The following is a 17,439-nucleotide window of genomic DNA, read 5'->3' on the forward strand; positions in this document are numbered from 1 at the left end:
CACCATGAAACACCAGCATCTTTCGATGACCAGGGTGGCAGAGTGTGGATTTGTTCGATTCGCTTTCCTTAACGCCGTTAGTCTCGCCGCCGAGCCTATGACCATTCGGTAGTCTCCAGCTTGATAATGAACGTACAATGCATGGACAGCTATATTGTGCAACAAACCGTATTCTTAGTCTAGCGGGGAACCGCGCAAAAAGAGGATCGCACCGCCTTGCCGCGCACAATGTAGTATGCGAGGCAATTCGAGCCACCATGGACTTTGAGTCCCAGTGTTTGCATGACTATGCTCTCAAGACAGAATGAGGAAATGCAGTCATCCTCTTTACGGGGCGGGCGGGGGGAGGGCGTGCGCGAAATTCAGTCTCATGTCCCTCGACAGTCGGTGGGGAGATCTGTGGGAGAAGGAGCCCCGTTCGTGAGTTTGCTTCCATCGAAGCGGGGCTTGATAGATAACAGCCCCCAGCCCCAATTGGCTTAGCTGGTAGCAATCATGGCCCATGGACAAATACACAGTTTTATTTTTTTTCATCCGTTTTTGACAAAAGTCTTATCAATCAAGACACAGTTCAGCCAACTCTCGTGCCTCTAATACAAACGCATACGAGGTTCATGGAAGCACAAGGAGACGCTGTCGCAGCTGCATAAGGACTGTGTTGATCGAATCCAGAATGAGAATCCTATCGGGAGCTTTGTTGGCTCTCGGAGCCAGCATCAGTCTCGCTTTCTCATGGGCACTCACAATAGCAGCGGCGAAGAGTCCGCTGCCCAGCTCAACCGTAAAAGAGTGTACAGGTACCGCTGGAATCGAACTAAACTTTCCAACAGATGGCACGACCGCCCAGTTCAAGTGCAGTTCCAAATTCAAAAAGTTAGTTCCTTCCGATACCAAATATGTATACGAAGAGCCCGTAGTTCCCACAGTCGACCGCGCGGCTCTACACAGAAGTGAGGTTGGCGCAACGGAGGAAGACCCTCCGGGTCATACGAAAAAGCTTCTCACCAGCTTGTATGAACGCGCTACCCTGACGGGCAGCTCTGAAGAAGATAATATTTACACGCTTCAAATTCCCAAAGAGTCCCGTGTTACCGAAAAGGTCTTGAAGGTTTTCTGCAAGGACGACGCAAATGATGAGATAAGGGAGTTGCAGGGCTACTGTCCTGTTACGATTACAGTTCCCAAAAATACCGACGACGACGTCGAGAACGATGATTCTTCCGATACCGAACAGCTTCCAGACGACGTCGTTACCTGTACAGCACGTAGTCGGAACCCGAAAGTCACTGTTTCCAAAGATAACCAAAGGGTTCAACTCATCTGCGGTCCCAAAGACACGTCATCATTGAAACCAGACGGTGCCCTCCATGTTTTTGACAACAAGAATGGTAAGTGTAATGAACAAGCTACCCTCTCCGAACTGGTTCCCGGGGCAACGCGCTCCGATAAAGACTCTGGAAATGGGGCATACACAGTGACCTTCCCCAAGCTACCCTCTGAAAAACAAGCTCTCTGCTACTCGTGTAGCGCATCGGGCCATCCGGGCCTCCTGCGCACTGAGCCATGCCAGATCCATATTGAAGTTTCTGCAGCGACTACCGCCACCACAACGATGCCCACGACTTCAGATGCCGTTACGCGCGTGCAAGCAGCACTTGGCCAAACCACAGCTGGCGTCCTTTTCGCTAGCATTGTGGGCGTTGCATGTCTGGCGTAGAGGGATGGGAGGGGTGGGGAAGTGAATGCCACAAGGATGCTCCGGGATACGTGACTGTTTTATATGTATGTGAGGTTGTTCGTCCTTCCACTTCCAGAACGATGTTGTCCGGTTCCCTCTTCTTGAAATTTCTCTGGTACATTCTAGTCGACGACCTCCTGGGTAACTTGGCAGTAAATCCCGTCGTCGATGCCAATCCATTTGGATCTTTCCGTTCATGTAAGAGATTGCAGATTGACCAAAAGGCCCGGAGGCGAGAGTCAGCAGCAGATCCGCATCCATTTGAGTGCCGTGCACACTTCCTTCCTCTGTATTGATGCCACAGGGAAGCACTGTATCAGACCATATCACCGCAACAATTTAGACACAGTAGGAATCCGAATGTGTGTATGGATACACCAAAAGGCCTACCCGGAGGGTCGTTTCCTCTGTTTTACTCAACACGTTCCAGCGAACAATCCGCGGCATCTGTTTTTTGTAACATGAGCCGACCCTAGGACGCGTTAGTAGCTTCTGGAGAGTACATCACTGCCATAGCACCGAACAAGGAGGGAAAGAGAAACAAAGAGACATTTGTGTCTTGACTGCGAAGTCCGTGAGTGAGCCGTAGAGATGATTGTGCTGACTGAATTGCCCGTCTACCCTTGGGACTTTCCGGCGCCACCAGTGCTTAGCACAAGTCGGAACTCAACACAGAGTCTTGCCGTCGCCCCCGCCTTCCTTGCACTCCAGAACTTTGGGATGGGCATTTGAAATGTAAGAATGCCAAGATACGCCACACAATAAATGCCGATGAGGCAACTTCGTGCGCTCTGGTTTCAAGACACTGGCACGCGTTCAAGCAGCGAGGCAAGGAGCTGGGTGGCACTGTGCGGTTTACCTGTATCCGCTGTCCGTAGCAGCTGTATCCCAGTTTGCTCTTGGCGCCGCTTTGACAGCAGTCTACATCGACATCAACGTTGCATGGCGGCATGCTGTTGAACGGTTTGGCTGGTGTCGGCAAATACAGTTTCCCTCTGGCTAACCCACATGTTGTTAGCTAGGCGTTAAGAGAACGAGAACTAAAAGCCAACGATTTCACTACAAAAGGTGCTTGCCTGCATTTTCCGAACGCATGTGAGCTCTGGTGGTATTCCGAAGCATTCAGGCCACAACATTAGACAGGCAACGAAATTGATGGCTTCATCGTAGATAGAGGAAAACTCTCTATTATTGTTTCTTTCGTCTTCCTGTCGAAACACTCAAATTCAGCCACGGCGTGGCGAAGCAAAATCGAATGCAGGACAAGGACTGAAAGAACCATCGTCGCTCGTGAAGCGGTAAACGCTATCAGTTGTGCCAGGACAAAAACGATCAGTGGCTAGAGTGACATACCGGATTTGTTTGACTAGCCTACCCTAAAGTCGTTGACTAAGGTACCGAGCATATTACCGTCCGGTATTCGCGAGTTCGATAGCGACCATACAACACACGGAGAAGCAGGTAGTAGAAAAACCGTTTCTTACCCAAGGTACGAGCGGCGCAGCTAAAGGGCACGCGCCCCCGTACCCCCTGGCATGCGACATGAGGTGCACGTAGAGGACTGAGTTTCCGTGTCTGTGTGACTGCTTTTTCATGTTAGACTAAAGCAGAAGAGTCTTTTTCTACATGACCATTACAAGGGTAAAATTATATCTCGTGTTCGGGACAGTAGTTGTCTGGGGGCTGTGACGATGTAGGGGCTTGAGTTCGTGTACTTGCATCGAAGCAGGGATTTCCGGAAGACACCCCCAGGCCCAGCGGGCGGGTTGTAGAATTCAGCACCTCGAGACATACACAAACACCCGTCATGTTCTGGCACTTTTCCCCGGGAAAACTTCGTGACCAAAGGACCGACAGAAGAGCTTGTTTTCCTTTCGCAGCTTCTCCACAGAAGACACAGCACAAGGACGACATCGTTCAACCAGGCTTCATTAAACCGCTGATGTTTTTGGAAACACAGAGGCACAGCGCTGCTGCATAAGTCGTGTATCGATCGAGGACACAATGGGAATTCTATCGAGAGCTTTGTGGGCTCTTGGGGCTAGTATCAGTCTCTCTTTTTCATGGGAACTAACAATTGCAGCGTCGGAGAATCCGAATCCTCAGTCGGGCGTGCCAACGTGTGACAGCAATAGAAACGGCATAACAGTTGATTTTCCAGAAGACGGAATGAAATTCCAGTTCAAGTGCGGTCCCGCCTTCAAAACATTGGTCCCGGCTGAACTTGAAAATGTATACGAGGTGCAGGCAGTCACCTCAGCTCGTATCTCTTGGTTAATCGTAGGTGCTGGTGAAGAAGTGGACCTTGAGACACAGGGTCACACCAAAAAGCGTCTGAGTGAATTGTATGCTGAGGCTACCCTGACGGAGGCAGGGGAGTCGGATAACAAGGTCTACACTCTCCAGATCCCCGACACCAGCCGCATTCAGGAAAAGAAAACCCTAAGGTATTTTTGCAAAAAAGCTGAAGAGCAAGAGAGGAATGCAGTGGAGAATTATTGCCTTGTCACCATTAATGTCCCGCCTAAGAATTCTGGGGGCGAAGGCAGCGATCGTCCCGAAGAAGAACAAGAAACCGAGAACGTCGTTACGTGTACAGCACGCAGTGGGAACCCTAAAGTTACTGTTTCCAAGGAGAACCAAACTGTTCAGCTCATCTGCGATCCCCGAGACACGTCCACGCTGAACCCCCAGAACCTCATCGAGGTTTTTGACAACAAGGATGGAACCTGCGCCCAGATAGCTGCTCTCTCAGAACTGGTTCCCGAGGCAACGCGTTCCGATAAAGACCCTGATAATGGAGCGTACACAGTGACCTTCCCCAAGCTACCCTCTGAAAAACAAGCTCTCTGCTACTCGTGTAGCGCATCGGGCCATCCGGGCCTCCTGCGCACTGAGCCATGCCAGATCCATATTGAAGTTTCTGCAGCGACTACCGCCACCACAACGATGCCCACGACTTCAGATGCCGTTACGCGCGTGCAAGCAGCACTTGGCCAAACCACAGCTGGCGTCCTTTTCGCTAGCATTGTGGGCGTTGCATGTCTGGCGTAGAGGGATGGGAGGGGTGGGGAAGTGAATGCCACAAGGATGCTCCGGGATACGTGACTGTTTTATATGTATGTGAGGTTGTTCGTCCTTCCACTTCCAGAACGATGTTGTCGGGTTCCCTCTTCCTCGTAAGTCTCTTTGGTCTGTTCCGCACTACGACCTGTTGAGTAACAGACAATATTCCGACGACGACAGAAATTCGCATGTATTTTCCCTTCCATGTAAGACGTTGAAACATGAATGACCGGTACCTCGTCTGTGCTGTGGCCACATTCCCTCACCTCTGCCACCCGTGTTTTGTTTAGCGGCCCTCTCTTGGAAACTCTTTACAGAAGTGAACGGGTGACGACAGCCCCAAAACGTTTTGCTTTGCGCATCACGATTGTCCGTTATTCGCTGTTTATGAGCCATTCTTTGTTGCTTTGAGCATTTGAGTATATGACAACCGAGGCAGATGACTTTTCAATTGAAAGCACGAGATAAAGACGGAAGCATGAACAAGCCAAATACTGCACTAGCAAGACACTGTTCAGCATCCACCAACAGCCTGTGTGGTTGTGTGAACTATTGCGCAGGAAACTAATTTCATCAGGCGACTTGTCACTGGACCTCAATCGGCCTACAGAGACTGGTTCGTCCAGCTACACTGCCTTGTGTCTTGAGGGGGTCGGACAATGCAGTCCACATGTTGAGTATGATATGTGCCAGTGAAATAGTCACGCAAACCATGCAAAAAATTGTATAGCTACGCCCGCCCGGGACGTCCGTATTAGAGACGACGAACTATGAAATGCCCCTCTAAGAGAAATGTTATATCACTCAGATGCGTACGCTTGAGTGCCCTAATACTACCTAGGAGACCTTCGATTTAAATAGCCGTTTCGATAGGTTCACCTTTTTTGGGGGCCCGTCGCAGGCGGACATCTTCATTCATGGCGTCCCGAATCGCGCGCTGACCAAGTAATTCTATCTATATGAGTTCCCTTAACCGAAAACGCGAGTCGCAATGCACCACAGCAACATTTGACAAGAGTGAAAGCATTCAAGTGCACAAACACCGCTTTCGGTGTCTGAAGCATAAAAACAAGCTCCCTCATGTTACCCCGGGTCCACACAGGATAACCGGTGACTGCCCCCCCACTCTCACCGTATTGGCCACGCTGTAAAGACCCGTCAGGAACCGAAAAATACATAATGAACTCTTGCAGCACATTAAGAAAAAAGGGGCGACAAATACATTTGCCGCATCCGGAAGCAGAACATCGAAGACAGTGAGCAACTAATACGGCGCCTCCAGTTCAACCGCCCCTCCGAAGGCCGGTGGCGCCCACATTAAACCGTAAAGGCATACTGATAGTGTATTCCCCCATGGCCGCCACAACCGCTGCGTCGTGAAAGTCTCTTACCGTTTGAGCCATTCACAGAGAACTCGTAAAAAACACGACAATGGCGAATTGTCGTCTTCCCTTATGAGCATTCGGTTTCTCTAGTGAAACAGATGCCGACGTCGCGAACCATTCGTCTGCACTTCGCAGACGGGAACATTCTCCCTACTTCTCGACGGTGGAAAACATTATCCATCTCCAAACACAGCACGCAGGTGGCACACGCTCCCCGCTTACCACACAAGTCTCACGGTACCCCTGTGGCAAAAATAAAACCACCGTTTAGTTATCTCAGTAAGCATGCACGCGCATGCAGACGCGCTACTCTACCGGGTACTCCTTGCTTCACAAATAGGAAAAACGGTGTCGTCATCCCAGCAGTGACGCGCATACACAAGCGTTTAAACAAACCCGCATACCCAGACAGGTGTGTATATACGGATGCACGTCCCCATGCGTGATTGACTTTGCCTCGCCTACTTATACCGTTAAAAACACTCCAAGACTCTCCGTGTTCACGCTGCTAGGTCACGGTCATCGGAACAGGTAACATATATACACGTTTCCGACGAGCTGGAAGGCGTGGATCGCATACAGGAAGCGAAAACTGTGGATGGCCTGCGCCCGTGTAAAACTGCGTCCTTCCACGTAAACGTTCCAATACACGCACATTAACCTCTATGAATCCACCCAAAATCCCTGCCAGCCAATCGTTCTGCAAATTCCTGAAACTCATACAATACGGTACACATAAACGCATATAGGAATGCAGCCCATGTTTAAGAAAACGTTCCCACAAGCCACGTACACCACCCATAGTTCGCTGCTGTGACATGCAAATGTAATAAGACTTGTGCAAGTATGCACTTCCACCTAAGAGGATTCGCCGAACACAAACGACAGATAATGTTGACACAATTCCAATCTTTCTTCCCGAGCCAGCGTAGTATGCTCTTCAATTTGCAGGGGGTTCAGCGCTCCTTCGCTTCTTCGGCGCCCTTGGCGACGCAAGAAGGTCCTCCTCGTTTCTCTCTCTCCGTCTTTTGTGAACAGAGTCAATGGCCTTGTACCGATCAGCTTCTTCGACAGTTGCTGTTATATCTGACGCATGCAATATCTCTTTCTCCTCTCCTTTTCCAGGGTAAGCCACGGCCACATCCCCTCCTTCCTCGGCGTCCACTCGCAAGTCCGCCCCACACGGATGTCTAGACACAACTGAAATTTCCGTGTCTTCAGCGAGAGAACCGCGTCTCTCAGGCGGTGCCGCAAGCATGTCGCCAGCATCGAGGAGGGACCTTCTGAAAAGGAGTTCTTTGGCTGTGTGGATAAGACCCAAATGGAAAAAGTATGAGCGCCACAGTGGACATATGTCCACCGTTTGTGCACCTTCTACAGCCCCGGACTGACTGTGAGGGGGGCCGAAGCTGGAAAGAGGGTCTCTCATCAGCGCTTCCATATGCTCAGGTAAAGATTTGAGACAAGCGAACGCTTCGGGCACACCTTTGGCACCTGCCGTCGCGAACAAGGTGAAAGCGAAATTTCCTTTTAAAAACGGGAAGCAGCCGTTCTCGCTTGCTACCTTTTCGTAACCGCCAGTTTCCTTCGAAGAACTCTCTGGAGACGAACACCTGCCAGCACTGCCGATTTTCCCTAAGGCTTCATCCGATTCACTGTCTGAGGCAAGCTTTATCTCAACTCCCTTCTGAGATTCGCTCCCAGCGTTTCTCTCTCCCGGTGTCCAACCTCCGGACGTTTCGTCTCGATTCCATGATGTCAACTGCCAGGCAGCCTCCGTCTTGCGTTCTCTCTTTTGCAGCCACTGCAGCAGGGCGCGCTGTTCCTCCTCTGTTTCTCTCCACAGTTGAGTTCTGAATTCCTCCAACTTGCATCGAAGGAAGTTGCAGAGCACTTCCAACTCGCTGGCATCTCGCGTTTGTCTTCGTTCCTTCGAAGTCAGGAACTCCACAACGCCTTCAGGCAACCATGCAAAGCAGTCCGCCTGTCGTCCCCTCCGCACCGTACAAGTCTCCACCTTCTCTCGGGAGGACCCTTTCGTCCACATGCAGAGTAGATTAAAGAGTCTCAAGGCGCTCTCTACAAGGGCCTCCGCTCGCAGAGTTGGCCGTTTCCCGCGAAAGAGGGAAGCCACAAGAGACAGAACCGTCTCGCGAACTCCGGCCGCAGAAGCTTGCCAGAGCGAAGGCAGGCCTCCCCCTGCCTCCTCCTCGTCTCCTGCTTCCCTCGCTCCTGACTCCTCTCTAGCACAGAAGAAGGGCGCATCCACCTCTTGAATGGGGAAGCTCCCCGTGGCGCTGCTCGCTGGCAGACGGAGAAGCTCGAGAGGCTGCGTTTCGTCTTTGAGTTGTCTAAGAAGCACCCGCGCACGGGCCTCAGAGGTGTCTCGATCTCCGAGTTCCCGCAGCATCTGGAGCTGCTGGAGACGCAGAATCTGCCGCTTCAAAAAGCATTTGAAGTGCACCTCCAGGGCTTCGTTTCGGGCCTCCAAACGGCGCTTTGAAGGAGCGTGAGAAGCAGTGTGGGCCTCTAGGCGCTCCTCCACCAAAACAACTTCCTGGAGAAGGGCAAATTCCAGAAACCGCGCGTGGATCCAGAGCCGCTGGAGCTCTTCAGCCTCTTCTGCAACCGTCCTATGCAACACCTCCACTTCCTCCTGCAAGACACAAGGGTCGAGCTGGAAACAGTTCACCGCGGCGTGGCGAGAAAGCCTTAACAACGGCCGATTCAGGCAACGGAGCAGCCGCAGCACGGCTGTTTCCTGCGTTGTCAGTTGGGCTAGAAGCCAGCCTCTCGCTTCCTGATAGCAGACTTCTGGGTCTCCGTAGGCTGCAACAGGAAACGACCTAGTTTCCCAATGGCACTCTGACGAACACAGACCCGGCGCAATCTCCCAGTCCAGTTCCTCTTCAGTTGTCCACCCTCCAACAGCGCTCAGACCCCCATCGAAACATCCGATGCCGATGTTAGCTTCTTCCACGAGTTGCTGTGCACCCTTGAGGAGACTTCGGTTTGCCTCTGGGCTTTGCACCGCTTGGTCGCCATTGCAGCAGGCACAAAAGTCACCCGCCTTTTCGCTCCGCACGCGTTTCTCACCTTTCCCCTTCTCGAGGCGTTCTTCTTGGTGGGATGAAACAGGTACTCCTTGCGGTCTCTGATCACTCCCCGTCCTACGCGTCTTCCGCTGTACACGGAGCAGCTGAGCATTCCAGCACGCGATTTTCTGCTTCTCTCCCACCGCGTTCTTTTCCGCCACCCGTACAGGCCACAGAAGGGGCACGATGTCCCCTTCGCAAAACTTTCCAGGACTCTTCATAGTTCCTTTGGACAGGAAAGACGGAGGGACAGAGGGATCCGCCCTTTTCGAGAAGTCCCAAGCGAAGTGGAGAGAGTCGGGTGGCACCGGGCTGCCCATGAAACGCACCGGAAAGCAGATGCCCTCGTGAGGTGGGGAGAGTGAGGTCGAAGAGAGGTCGCAGAGTTGTTCTTTCCCTTCAATTCTCCGGCAGAGCTCTGCTTCCAGTCTCTGGTAACGCAAATCCTCTTCCACGACGGCTTCCTGCTTCACCCATGATCCGTTTGAGAGTTCCTCGTTCGTTTCATGAAAGAGAAGTGGTGCGGAGAGAGAAGAGAGGTCTCCAGGAAACAGCACCGCGTTGAGGCGCTCGCGAATCGTCGCTCGGATGACATGGGCACACCGACGGCGGCTTCGGCGGCTCTGATTGATCCTCCATTCTTCTAAGTCAACAACCTGAGATGCGCCACTCGTGTCTGAAAGGTTCGGAAGCGCAGTTTCATCGAGACATCCCGTCACGCGCGCTGGACCTCGTCCGTCCTCTCTTTTCAGTCGGTTCGCAACAGGCTCTCGCCTCTTCGCGCATGCAGTGCCTTTGCATGCCATTCCTTGTCCCTCAACTTCATCGCTTTCGGCTTCGTCCTCACGTTCGTCAAGAAGGAAAAAGGCTTCCGCCTCTCGGCTCAGCTTAGCTTCCCACGCCGCCTGGCCTTCTTTGTCCGCCAGCTGTTGCACACAGAAGAACGAAAAAAACAAGTGGACATGTTGGAGAACGAAATGGGACTGCCTACAGAAAATACAACCATGCTATTCACATTATGGGCGTTTTAGTGTTTCACTAGCTGCTGTCCTACTTCCCTCGTTCGCTGCGTTCTTTACCTGCAAGCCTCTCATGCACATGCTCACAAACTCGCATACGCATGCAAACTGCGTAGGCGTGTAGCCATCTGCCGGTGGAGTTTCCCAGCATGCATTTGCAGAACTGTCATCACGGATCGAGAAACGTCGTCTGCATGGCCTAGGGCAGAAGTCGTAGCGAAAACTCTGAAAATTGAGTGTGTCCTGATACTTGTCCTTACCTGAATGAGAGGGGTGGTTTGCAGCCGTAGAATTTCAGACTGGATTTTGAGTTGCTGGACTGCCGGTGGCGCGTTCGCCTCGAGCAACTGCGGGAGGAAGGTGCGAGAGCTACAAGTGTGGCAGAGGGGAGAGAGGCAAGGAATTTCCACGACACCAACGACTCCGTCTGCGTTTTCTCCCATCACACCTGCCTTCGTCTCTCTGTCCATCAGGCTGTTCGCTTCCGGGTGGTCCGGAACAGACAAGTCAATGCTGGTGCGGATGAAGAAGCGCACCCAGTGCTTACAGAGTGGCGCATTCCCCTTCTGTTCTGGAGCCTGAAGTATTTCTTCGCCTCTCAGCTGCTCTTCACCACACTGCTGCGACTTCTTGGTCGCCCAAACTCCCCCTTCTCCCCTCCCGTTTCGCGACCGGGCAACCTTCTTCTGTTTCTGGGCTGGCGCCCCGCGTTCGCGCCGCTGGCTCCCCTTGAGCACGAACCCGCTGCTTCGCCGAGGGTGTGGCCTCGAGCGATGCGCTTTGACCATGCCGAGGTTTCCTCGGCCCTTAGCCGCCTTCGTCCCTGGGGTTTTCCTAGTCAAAACCTCGATCCTAGAAACCTTCCGACTCGGCTTTTTCGTGACAGCACCCGAACGTCCACCTTCGCCAACTGTCCCCGAGAACGCCACCACTTCCCGACGCGGGCGGGCACTTCGCCGAGCCCCGCTGCGAGGCTGAGACTCCGCGCTCCACGCATCCAGTGAAACAGGGTCCGTGCCCACGCCATTTCTCCTTTGACTTTCCCACTTTCGGCATACTCGCACTTCCAAAAGCGTGATGGTCCTGAGTGGGTCGGTTTCAACGACCTCCAATCCCAGTGCATGCGCCTCCTCACCCCGGCCTTCGCGCGCGAGCCGCATCTGAAGAATCACTTTCCCCAAGAACCGGGCGAGACGCCTGATGCCGTGGGCGCAGACAAAGGATGAGGCAGAACGCAGCGAAGCGTCTGGAACTCTCTCTGCCTCTCCCGACCGCTGCCTCGTGTCCTCAGACGCGCGTGTAGCGCAGCTCGGACGAGAAGCGCATGGCGTGCTTTGACAGCGGCAGGCCGAGGCGGGGCGCAGAAGCAGCAGGTCCACGAAACCCTCGGAGGAGAGCGCGCCAGTCTCCAGAAGCTGGTCCAACCCGAAAACAGCCACGAGGCGACGCAGAAGAAGAAGCTGCTGTTGGGAGAGAGGAGCCACAGGAAGAGAGAATCCGCCAATCGACGGCGTCGTCGCGACTTTGCGTCTGGGGTACGCGCCGGGCTCCTCTGGATTCGAGAGGTTTGAGAGAAAGATCTCAGAACAACACTTGCGGCAACAATGCAGAGCAGGCAAGAAAGACAGCTTCGACTGAAAGAAGGGATCTGTTTCTTTCATTATGCCTGTCTCCACTGTTTCTCCTCGCGCAGTTCCTCTCGCTGTCGACCCCTGGAAACCCTGTTCCGGGAGAGCCTCGCAGTCTTCTGGCGCCTCGAAATTCAGCGGACTCTCCGTACACAAGAGAGCGACAGCATGGAGGAGCGTGTAGACAACGCGGGGCAAGACGCCGGCGAGGATGCAGTGGCTGAAGAAGTTTTCGGTACGGCTGTGAACCATTCCACGCAAAAGGAGCGCTCTCGCCAAACTCGTCTTCTCAACGTTCATCCAAATCTTTTCTTTTTTTGACTTTGTGACCCCGAAGAAGTCTCGTCCGTCCGCCTCTTCCTCTGTCGCCCCGTTCTCGACTCCTCCGCTTCGGAGAGCATCACAAACACTGGGCAGCCGAGGAACACTGTTCGTTACCTCTAGATCGCAGACGTATTCGGCTAAACAGGCCTGCGACGAATCCGAAAGAGACCCGTTTTTCCCACTCGGCATACTCGACGTTGCTGGCCCTACGCTTTCGCCGCCCTCATCGTTGAACCGCGACAGAGAAAGGCAGTTTTTCCGGACGTAAATGAAGGCCATGTGGCTCTCAGCACTTCCCGCCATGCGCATGCGTAGGCGCTGAACGAGACGAGCTTCGAGGCCGTATGCTGAGACGAGGTTCGCGTGGAAGGAGACGTAGACGACCGGCGACAGGGAACGGTTGAAAAGAGAGCAGAGACGGACTAGCACCCTTGGGGGCATGGCTAAATCGAAAGAGAAAATGTGAGACACTCCATCGAAGGAGGCAAACCGCGACGCATCTGCACACTTGAACGCGACGTTGCACGGATACGCCAGTCCCGTGGACGTGAGCGCAAACAGCGACCCCGACACTCTGTCCCCTTTTGAACCTTTCGAGGAGGAGCCGTGCGACAATGATCCCAGCTCTTTTTCCACGCCTCGCCGTTCGCTGGGCACCTTCTCCACAACCTCGCCTGAATTCGCCTCGAGATCGAGACCCGTGCTCACATTAGCCACGGAGAAAGTGAGGTCTTCTTCGGTCACGGTGGTGTGATCGCGGAGGCAGTTCTGCAGCCACGGAGCGACCACCCCGTTTAAAGGCGCTAGGAAACTCCCGCCGTCGCCCCCGTTCCTGACTCCTTGATTTCGCGAAGAACCCACAGGCGCCGGCGGGTCCTTCTGTTCGTTTTTAGGGGCTTCGCGCGTGCGGCGTAGAAAGTCTTGAGTTGACAGAGAGGCAACCAGGCGCTGATCCAGCAGCTTCAGGTGGTTGTTGCACGCGATAGCGTACACGTTGGTGTCCATCTCGACACCCAGCGAAGTCACACATCCCACCGTCGTGGCAGCGAGGAAGGACGGAATGCCACTGCCACTTCCGATGTCGAGGAACACCGACATGGGAGAAAGACCGTAGCGCTCTTGGAGAAGGCGAAAGAGCACTAACAACGAAGCGCAGCAGTTCTCCCCATACGCTCCCTCGTCCGAACCCGTGAGCTTCATCAGGCTTCTGCGCTGCAGCCGCCGCACACTCGAGAAAAGACCCACGTCTGGGACGACCTTCGGGACCTCTCGCCTTGGATAAAAATACCACGGCGACGCCCCCCTCTGGCCCCGAGAAAGCGGCGACGAAGCTACGAAAGTTGCCTGCGAACTAGACGAGTTCGGAGAAGAAGCGTTTGCCCCTTTGATCGCTGTTGTCGAATCTACAGGGGGGGAACCCCCGAGAGACGTCGAGGTGGGGAGCGAAGAAAGGGTTTGAGGTGTACCTACCGGAGAACGGCACGCGTCGGGCGTCCGGCTCTCGTCCGAATGGCGCGCAACCGCCACAATCGACCGCGGCAGATGCAGAGGCTTCGGGCCTTCGCCCTCGATTCCAGGAACTTTACCGGTGCGCAGATCCAACGAACACCCTTTCGCGTCCTCGTTGTCAGCTTGGCTTTTCGGCCCTGCATGCTTGTCAAGCGTTTCAGCCGAACCGCTAGAGACGCCAGAGGTAGACACAAACTCCGCCGCGAGGTTGCGAGTCCGCCCCGCGACACACACACCTCCGGCTGCCTCGCTCTCCCACTTTCCCCCATACATGTGGGCAATTTCATGCGACTCTACGGCGCTGGGAGAACGCCGATTCTCCGCCGTATTTACACTCTCAGATCCACATACACACCCAGAGATCTGTGTCATACCCACCATCGCTGACTCCTGGTCCTCGGCGCTTGAGTCGACCGTTTGCAGAGACATGGGGCACTGAGACAGGCCGCTGCTTTGTCCTAGAGTTTCTGGACCCCCAAGAAGGGAGAGAAGGACGCGACTCGTCTGCGTTTCCCCCCTGCCTGAGCAACCGTTGAGGATATTTTCACCGCTAAGACAGGCGACAGCGTGAAGGACGTCCGCCAAAGCAGCGAGGCCCTGAGCGCTCTCCTGTGTGTCTTCGACCGCCACACTAGAGCCATACGCCATCTGGTGGAGAAAAGACGGCACACCCCCTGCGGCGTTCGCAGCGTCGTCACGGTTCTCACCGCTTGGTTCTTGGGCCACTGAAGAAACTTCGAAAAGGTGCTTCAAAATTTGAACCGACAGTTCGGCGTAGTCGGCGGCACCGCTCCCTCGTTCCTGGGAGCGTGCACTGGGCGAACCCCCCTCGAGGCACTGCCTTCCCTCCATGGCGTTTACGCCTTCACAACCGCAGAGCCGTCTCACTTCGGCCACCCTGTATTTGCCTCACGGTATTTCGCCTCCCCGTGCACCTGAAGCCATGCCAAGGCTACAGTCGGTGCCCCACGAGACACTGGAGAAAAGCTTTTCACCTTTAGAAACAACTGGGGCACAGGATGAGCCGACTCTCTTACTGTCACGCACATAGAGAAACGCTAAGCGAACGAGGACAGAAATTCCTGTGGTTAGGGTATCGGCCGGTGCGCGCGGCATGATGACCCCATTTGGGGAAATTCCGTAGAATTTCCCGGAGTGCGAATCTTTCTTACGAGACGACTCCAGTACACTCAACGGAGGAAAATCTGGAATGTGCGCCGACGCGAAAACCTAGGAAATGCCCCTTCCAGGTTTGAAAGCAGCAACGCGTTTGCTCCCCGATCGCTTAACCCGCCGTTTCCGACGAAAAAACGAGAGAACGATCACCTTTGCAACCGCTAGAATACGGAAGGCTGCGAGGTTTAGTCACCTGTCTGGATATATGTATGCTTGGATCTGCATTCGTACGCACAACTGTAATCTCAAATGAAGGGGTTTTTCACTCAGCGTCACTGCAGCTTGCACCCATCGAATGACCGGGAGAAACGCCTAGGGATGGGGCCTGTTTCGTGTCAAGTGTTTGACAAAGGGGCCGTCGACGTAACAGTGCAAGTCTCTTTTCCCTGCGACAAAAATGACGACGACGCGCGTCGTGCGTTAACAGGAATGCCTGCACGTCGAGGTGGACGGATCTTGAAAACCCAAAAGAAAGCACAAGACGTTCAACTTCGGCAGAGCGGAAACTTTCCACCTCTACCGCACAGGAGACCAACTCTTACGAAGGGCCCCCGGAACTGGCCAAAAAGGCGCCTTTCCCCCACTTTTGAACCAGTCCCGAGCGACCGGCTCACCCGAGCCTTTTTCCACGAGCGATACGCGCGGGTAAGGTTCCAGCCTTTCCCCACTTCGTTGATTCGAAATAAGAGTAATCTGAAAAGAGGTGAAGGCGTACGGAGGTAAAGTAAGACGGATCGAGGCCAAAAACCCGATGACGGCCGCATCTGGTTTCTTGAACGTAAAGCGCATGTACGTTGCGCCGATGCTAATGTGGCAGTCGCTGAAAATGCACTCCCTTTGTTTCGCGCACACCAAGAGAGCTCCAAAATGGAGATTTTCTCCTCCCTCAAAAAATTATGGGGAAGGAAAGTGGTGATGAAGAAGGCGCCGGCTTCAAGTAGATTCACACTGTGCCCCGCCACCGAAAAGAACTCACGCGGATTCCGCAGCTTTTCTGCCCAGATGACGCTGTTGCCATCGAGCACGTAGTCACTTGGACTAGCAGCAGCCTCCAAAACGAAAACGAGACACATTACATCATATCTTCACTAAATCACCTTGAGAGCCCAGATATCCATGAAAACTGGGGGAATTTATTCCTAGAGAGGTTTATTTGAATTCATTCAAGAAAGGTATTTCGTTTCGATTGCAATGGGAACCTGGCGGCAATACGCTGTGTTCATGGTCCGCACTGGGAGCACGAGTCAGAAACGAGAGTAGGCAGTTAACACCTAGGCAAACCGTTACCCCGTTTTTCGTATCACTCTGGTGTTCCACAGCCTCGCATAAAGGAAAAGCTATCCTTTTGCTCCAGAAGATAGCCCCTTCAACATCCGGAAGAAGTGCCACAGGAAGGGGAGCCCCGTTGTAGACCACGCAGCACTGATGGTAGGTGGCGTTGTTTCCTCTGTGAGTTTGGATAACTCCACCGGATTTACCCCACAGCTTCATCTCTCAAAGGGAAACGAAATTTTCGGATTCCCGGGAGGGGGGACAAATTCTGGAACGAAGGTGGTAATAAGAAAGCGACCGTGTGCAACGTCCCAGAACGATGGACGGCTGAGAATGGGTTGTGTGGCCAGGACTTCTAGGCACATGTAGAAGTACTCCAGCCTACTGACACTTACACCGAGTGCCGCGGAAATAGAGAGGAGTCTGGCTTTTAAATCTATCTTGAAGTAAAGACGCGCATGCACACCCAGAAAAAAGTGTGTAGTATCCGCATTAAGTACACATACAACTGAACATGTGTGTATATGCCTATACGTATTATATATCACACGAATCCGCGCATCAACACAGTCAAGCATGGGGGCGCGTTTACATGGATGTAGATCTTTTGCTGTCGATTGAAGGAGCTGCCGAATTTCTCATGCGAACGCCGTAAATCCAGTGGTCCACACCTCCAGCATATGCCTCCTAGAAGATGAGTCAGCAATGCGGACAAGGAACTACGGAAGCCCAGACAGTCAGGAAAAAACGCTGATTCCAAACGAGCATGTGTTCGAACGATTGGATGTTCTCCACATTTGTGGATTACCCCTCTTGATTAAAGTCTTTGCAGGTGTGCATCCCTGATTAGAACAGTTCAACCAAAAGCAAAGTCTCCTCTTCGCATTACTCATGGGGACGAAACGCTTGTGCTCGTACTCGTGTTACTCTCCTGAATCAAGCGCACTGACGTGTCTTCTGTGATGATACTTTATTGACGTCCTAACTCGACATGTGGACAAGGATACGCATTGTTTCCCCGTTAACGGCAGATCGCGTAGCATGCAAGAGGTGTCCTAATTTCCCCCATCACGTTAATCCTTCCTCTATTGAAACACTGCTGTGTTGGTTCCGAATGTCAGTTGATGCTGTCTCCCAAAAATAAGCTCATGCAAACGGACATCCATGTCATTACCAAGATAGAAGTACTCTAAACGGCAGACACTTCTTTAAATTCCCCAGGGCGGC

General features: G+C 53.3%; 3 protein-coding genes across 3 annotated transcripts; 2 read left to right on the top strand and 1 right to left on the bottom strand.

Annotated features, from left to right (window-relative positions):
* Positions 1-673: 673 nt before the first annotated feature.
* Positions 674-1,941, top strand: SRS37B (SAG-related sequence SRS37B; the record flags this gene model as incomplete). The annotated part of the gene is made up of 1 exon (XM_002371804.2): positions 674-1,941. The coding sequence occupies one exon, from the start codon at positions 674-676 to the stop codon at positions 1,715-1,717; it is 1,044 nt and encodes a 347-aa protein (XP_002371845.1). The 3' UTR covers positions 1,718-1,941.
* Positions 1,942-3,036: 1,095 nt separating this feature from the next.
* On the top strand, positions 3,037-5,625 carry SRS37A (SAG-related sequence SRS37A). Its single transcript, XM_002371803.2, has one exon. The coding sequence runs from the start codon at positions 3,743-3,745 to the stop codon at positions 4,790-4,792; it is 1,050 nt and encodes a 349-aa protein (XP_002371844.1). The 5' UTR covers positions 3,037-3,742; the 3' UTR covers positions 4,793-5,625.
* Positions 4,857-15,889, bottom strand: TGME49_210310 (hypothetical protein). Its single transcript, XM_018779499.1, has 3 exons — positions 10,564-15,889; positions 5,684-10,210; positions 4,857-4,949 (listed from the first exon to the last, which is right to left on the bottom strand). The coding sequence occupies exons 1-2, from the start codon at positions 14,614-14,616 to the stop codon at positions 7,130-7,132; spliced, it is 7,134 nt and encodes a 2,377-aa protein (XP_018636507.1). The 5' UTR covers positions 14,617-15,889; the 3' UTR covers positions 4,857-4,949; positions 5,684-7,129.
* Between the last annotated feature and the right edge of the window lie 1,550 nt (positions 15,890-17,439).

The sequence above is a fragment of the Toxoplasma gondii genome, chromosome IX (genome assembly GCF_000006565.2).
Source record: "Toxoplasma gondii ME49 chromosome IX, whole genome shotgun sequence".
Lineage (NCBI taxonomy): Eukaryota > Apicomplexa > Conoidasida > Eucoccidiorida > Sarcocystidae > Toxoplasma > Toxoplasma gondii.

Coding starts and splice junctions, on each gene's coding strand:
- SRS37A (XM_002371803.2), top strand. CDS start 3,743: ATGGGAATTCTATCGAGAGCTTTGTGGGCTCTTGGGGCTAGTATCAGT.
- TGME49_210310 (XM_018779499.1), bottom strand. CDS start 14,616: ATGGAGGGAAGGCAGTGCCTCGAGGGGGGTTCGCCCAGTGCACGCTCC. Junction 10,211..10,563: donor AAACCACCCCTCTCATTCAG/GTAAGGACAAGT, acceptor TGTGTGCAACAG/CTGGCGGACAAAGAAGGCCA.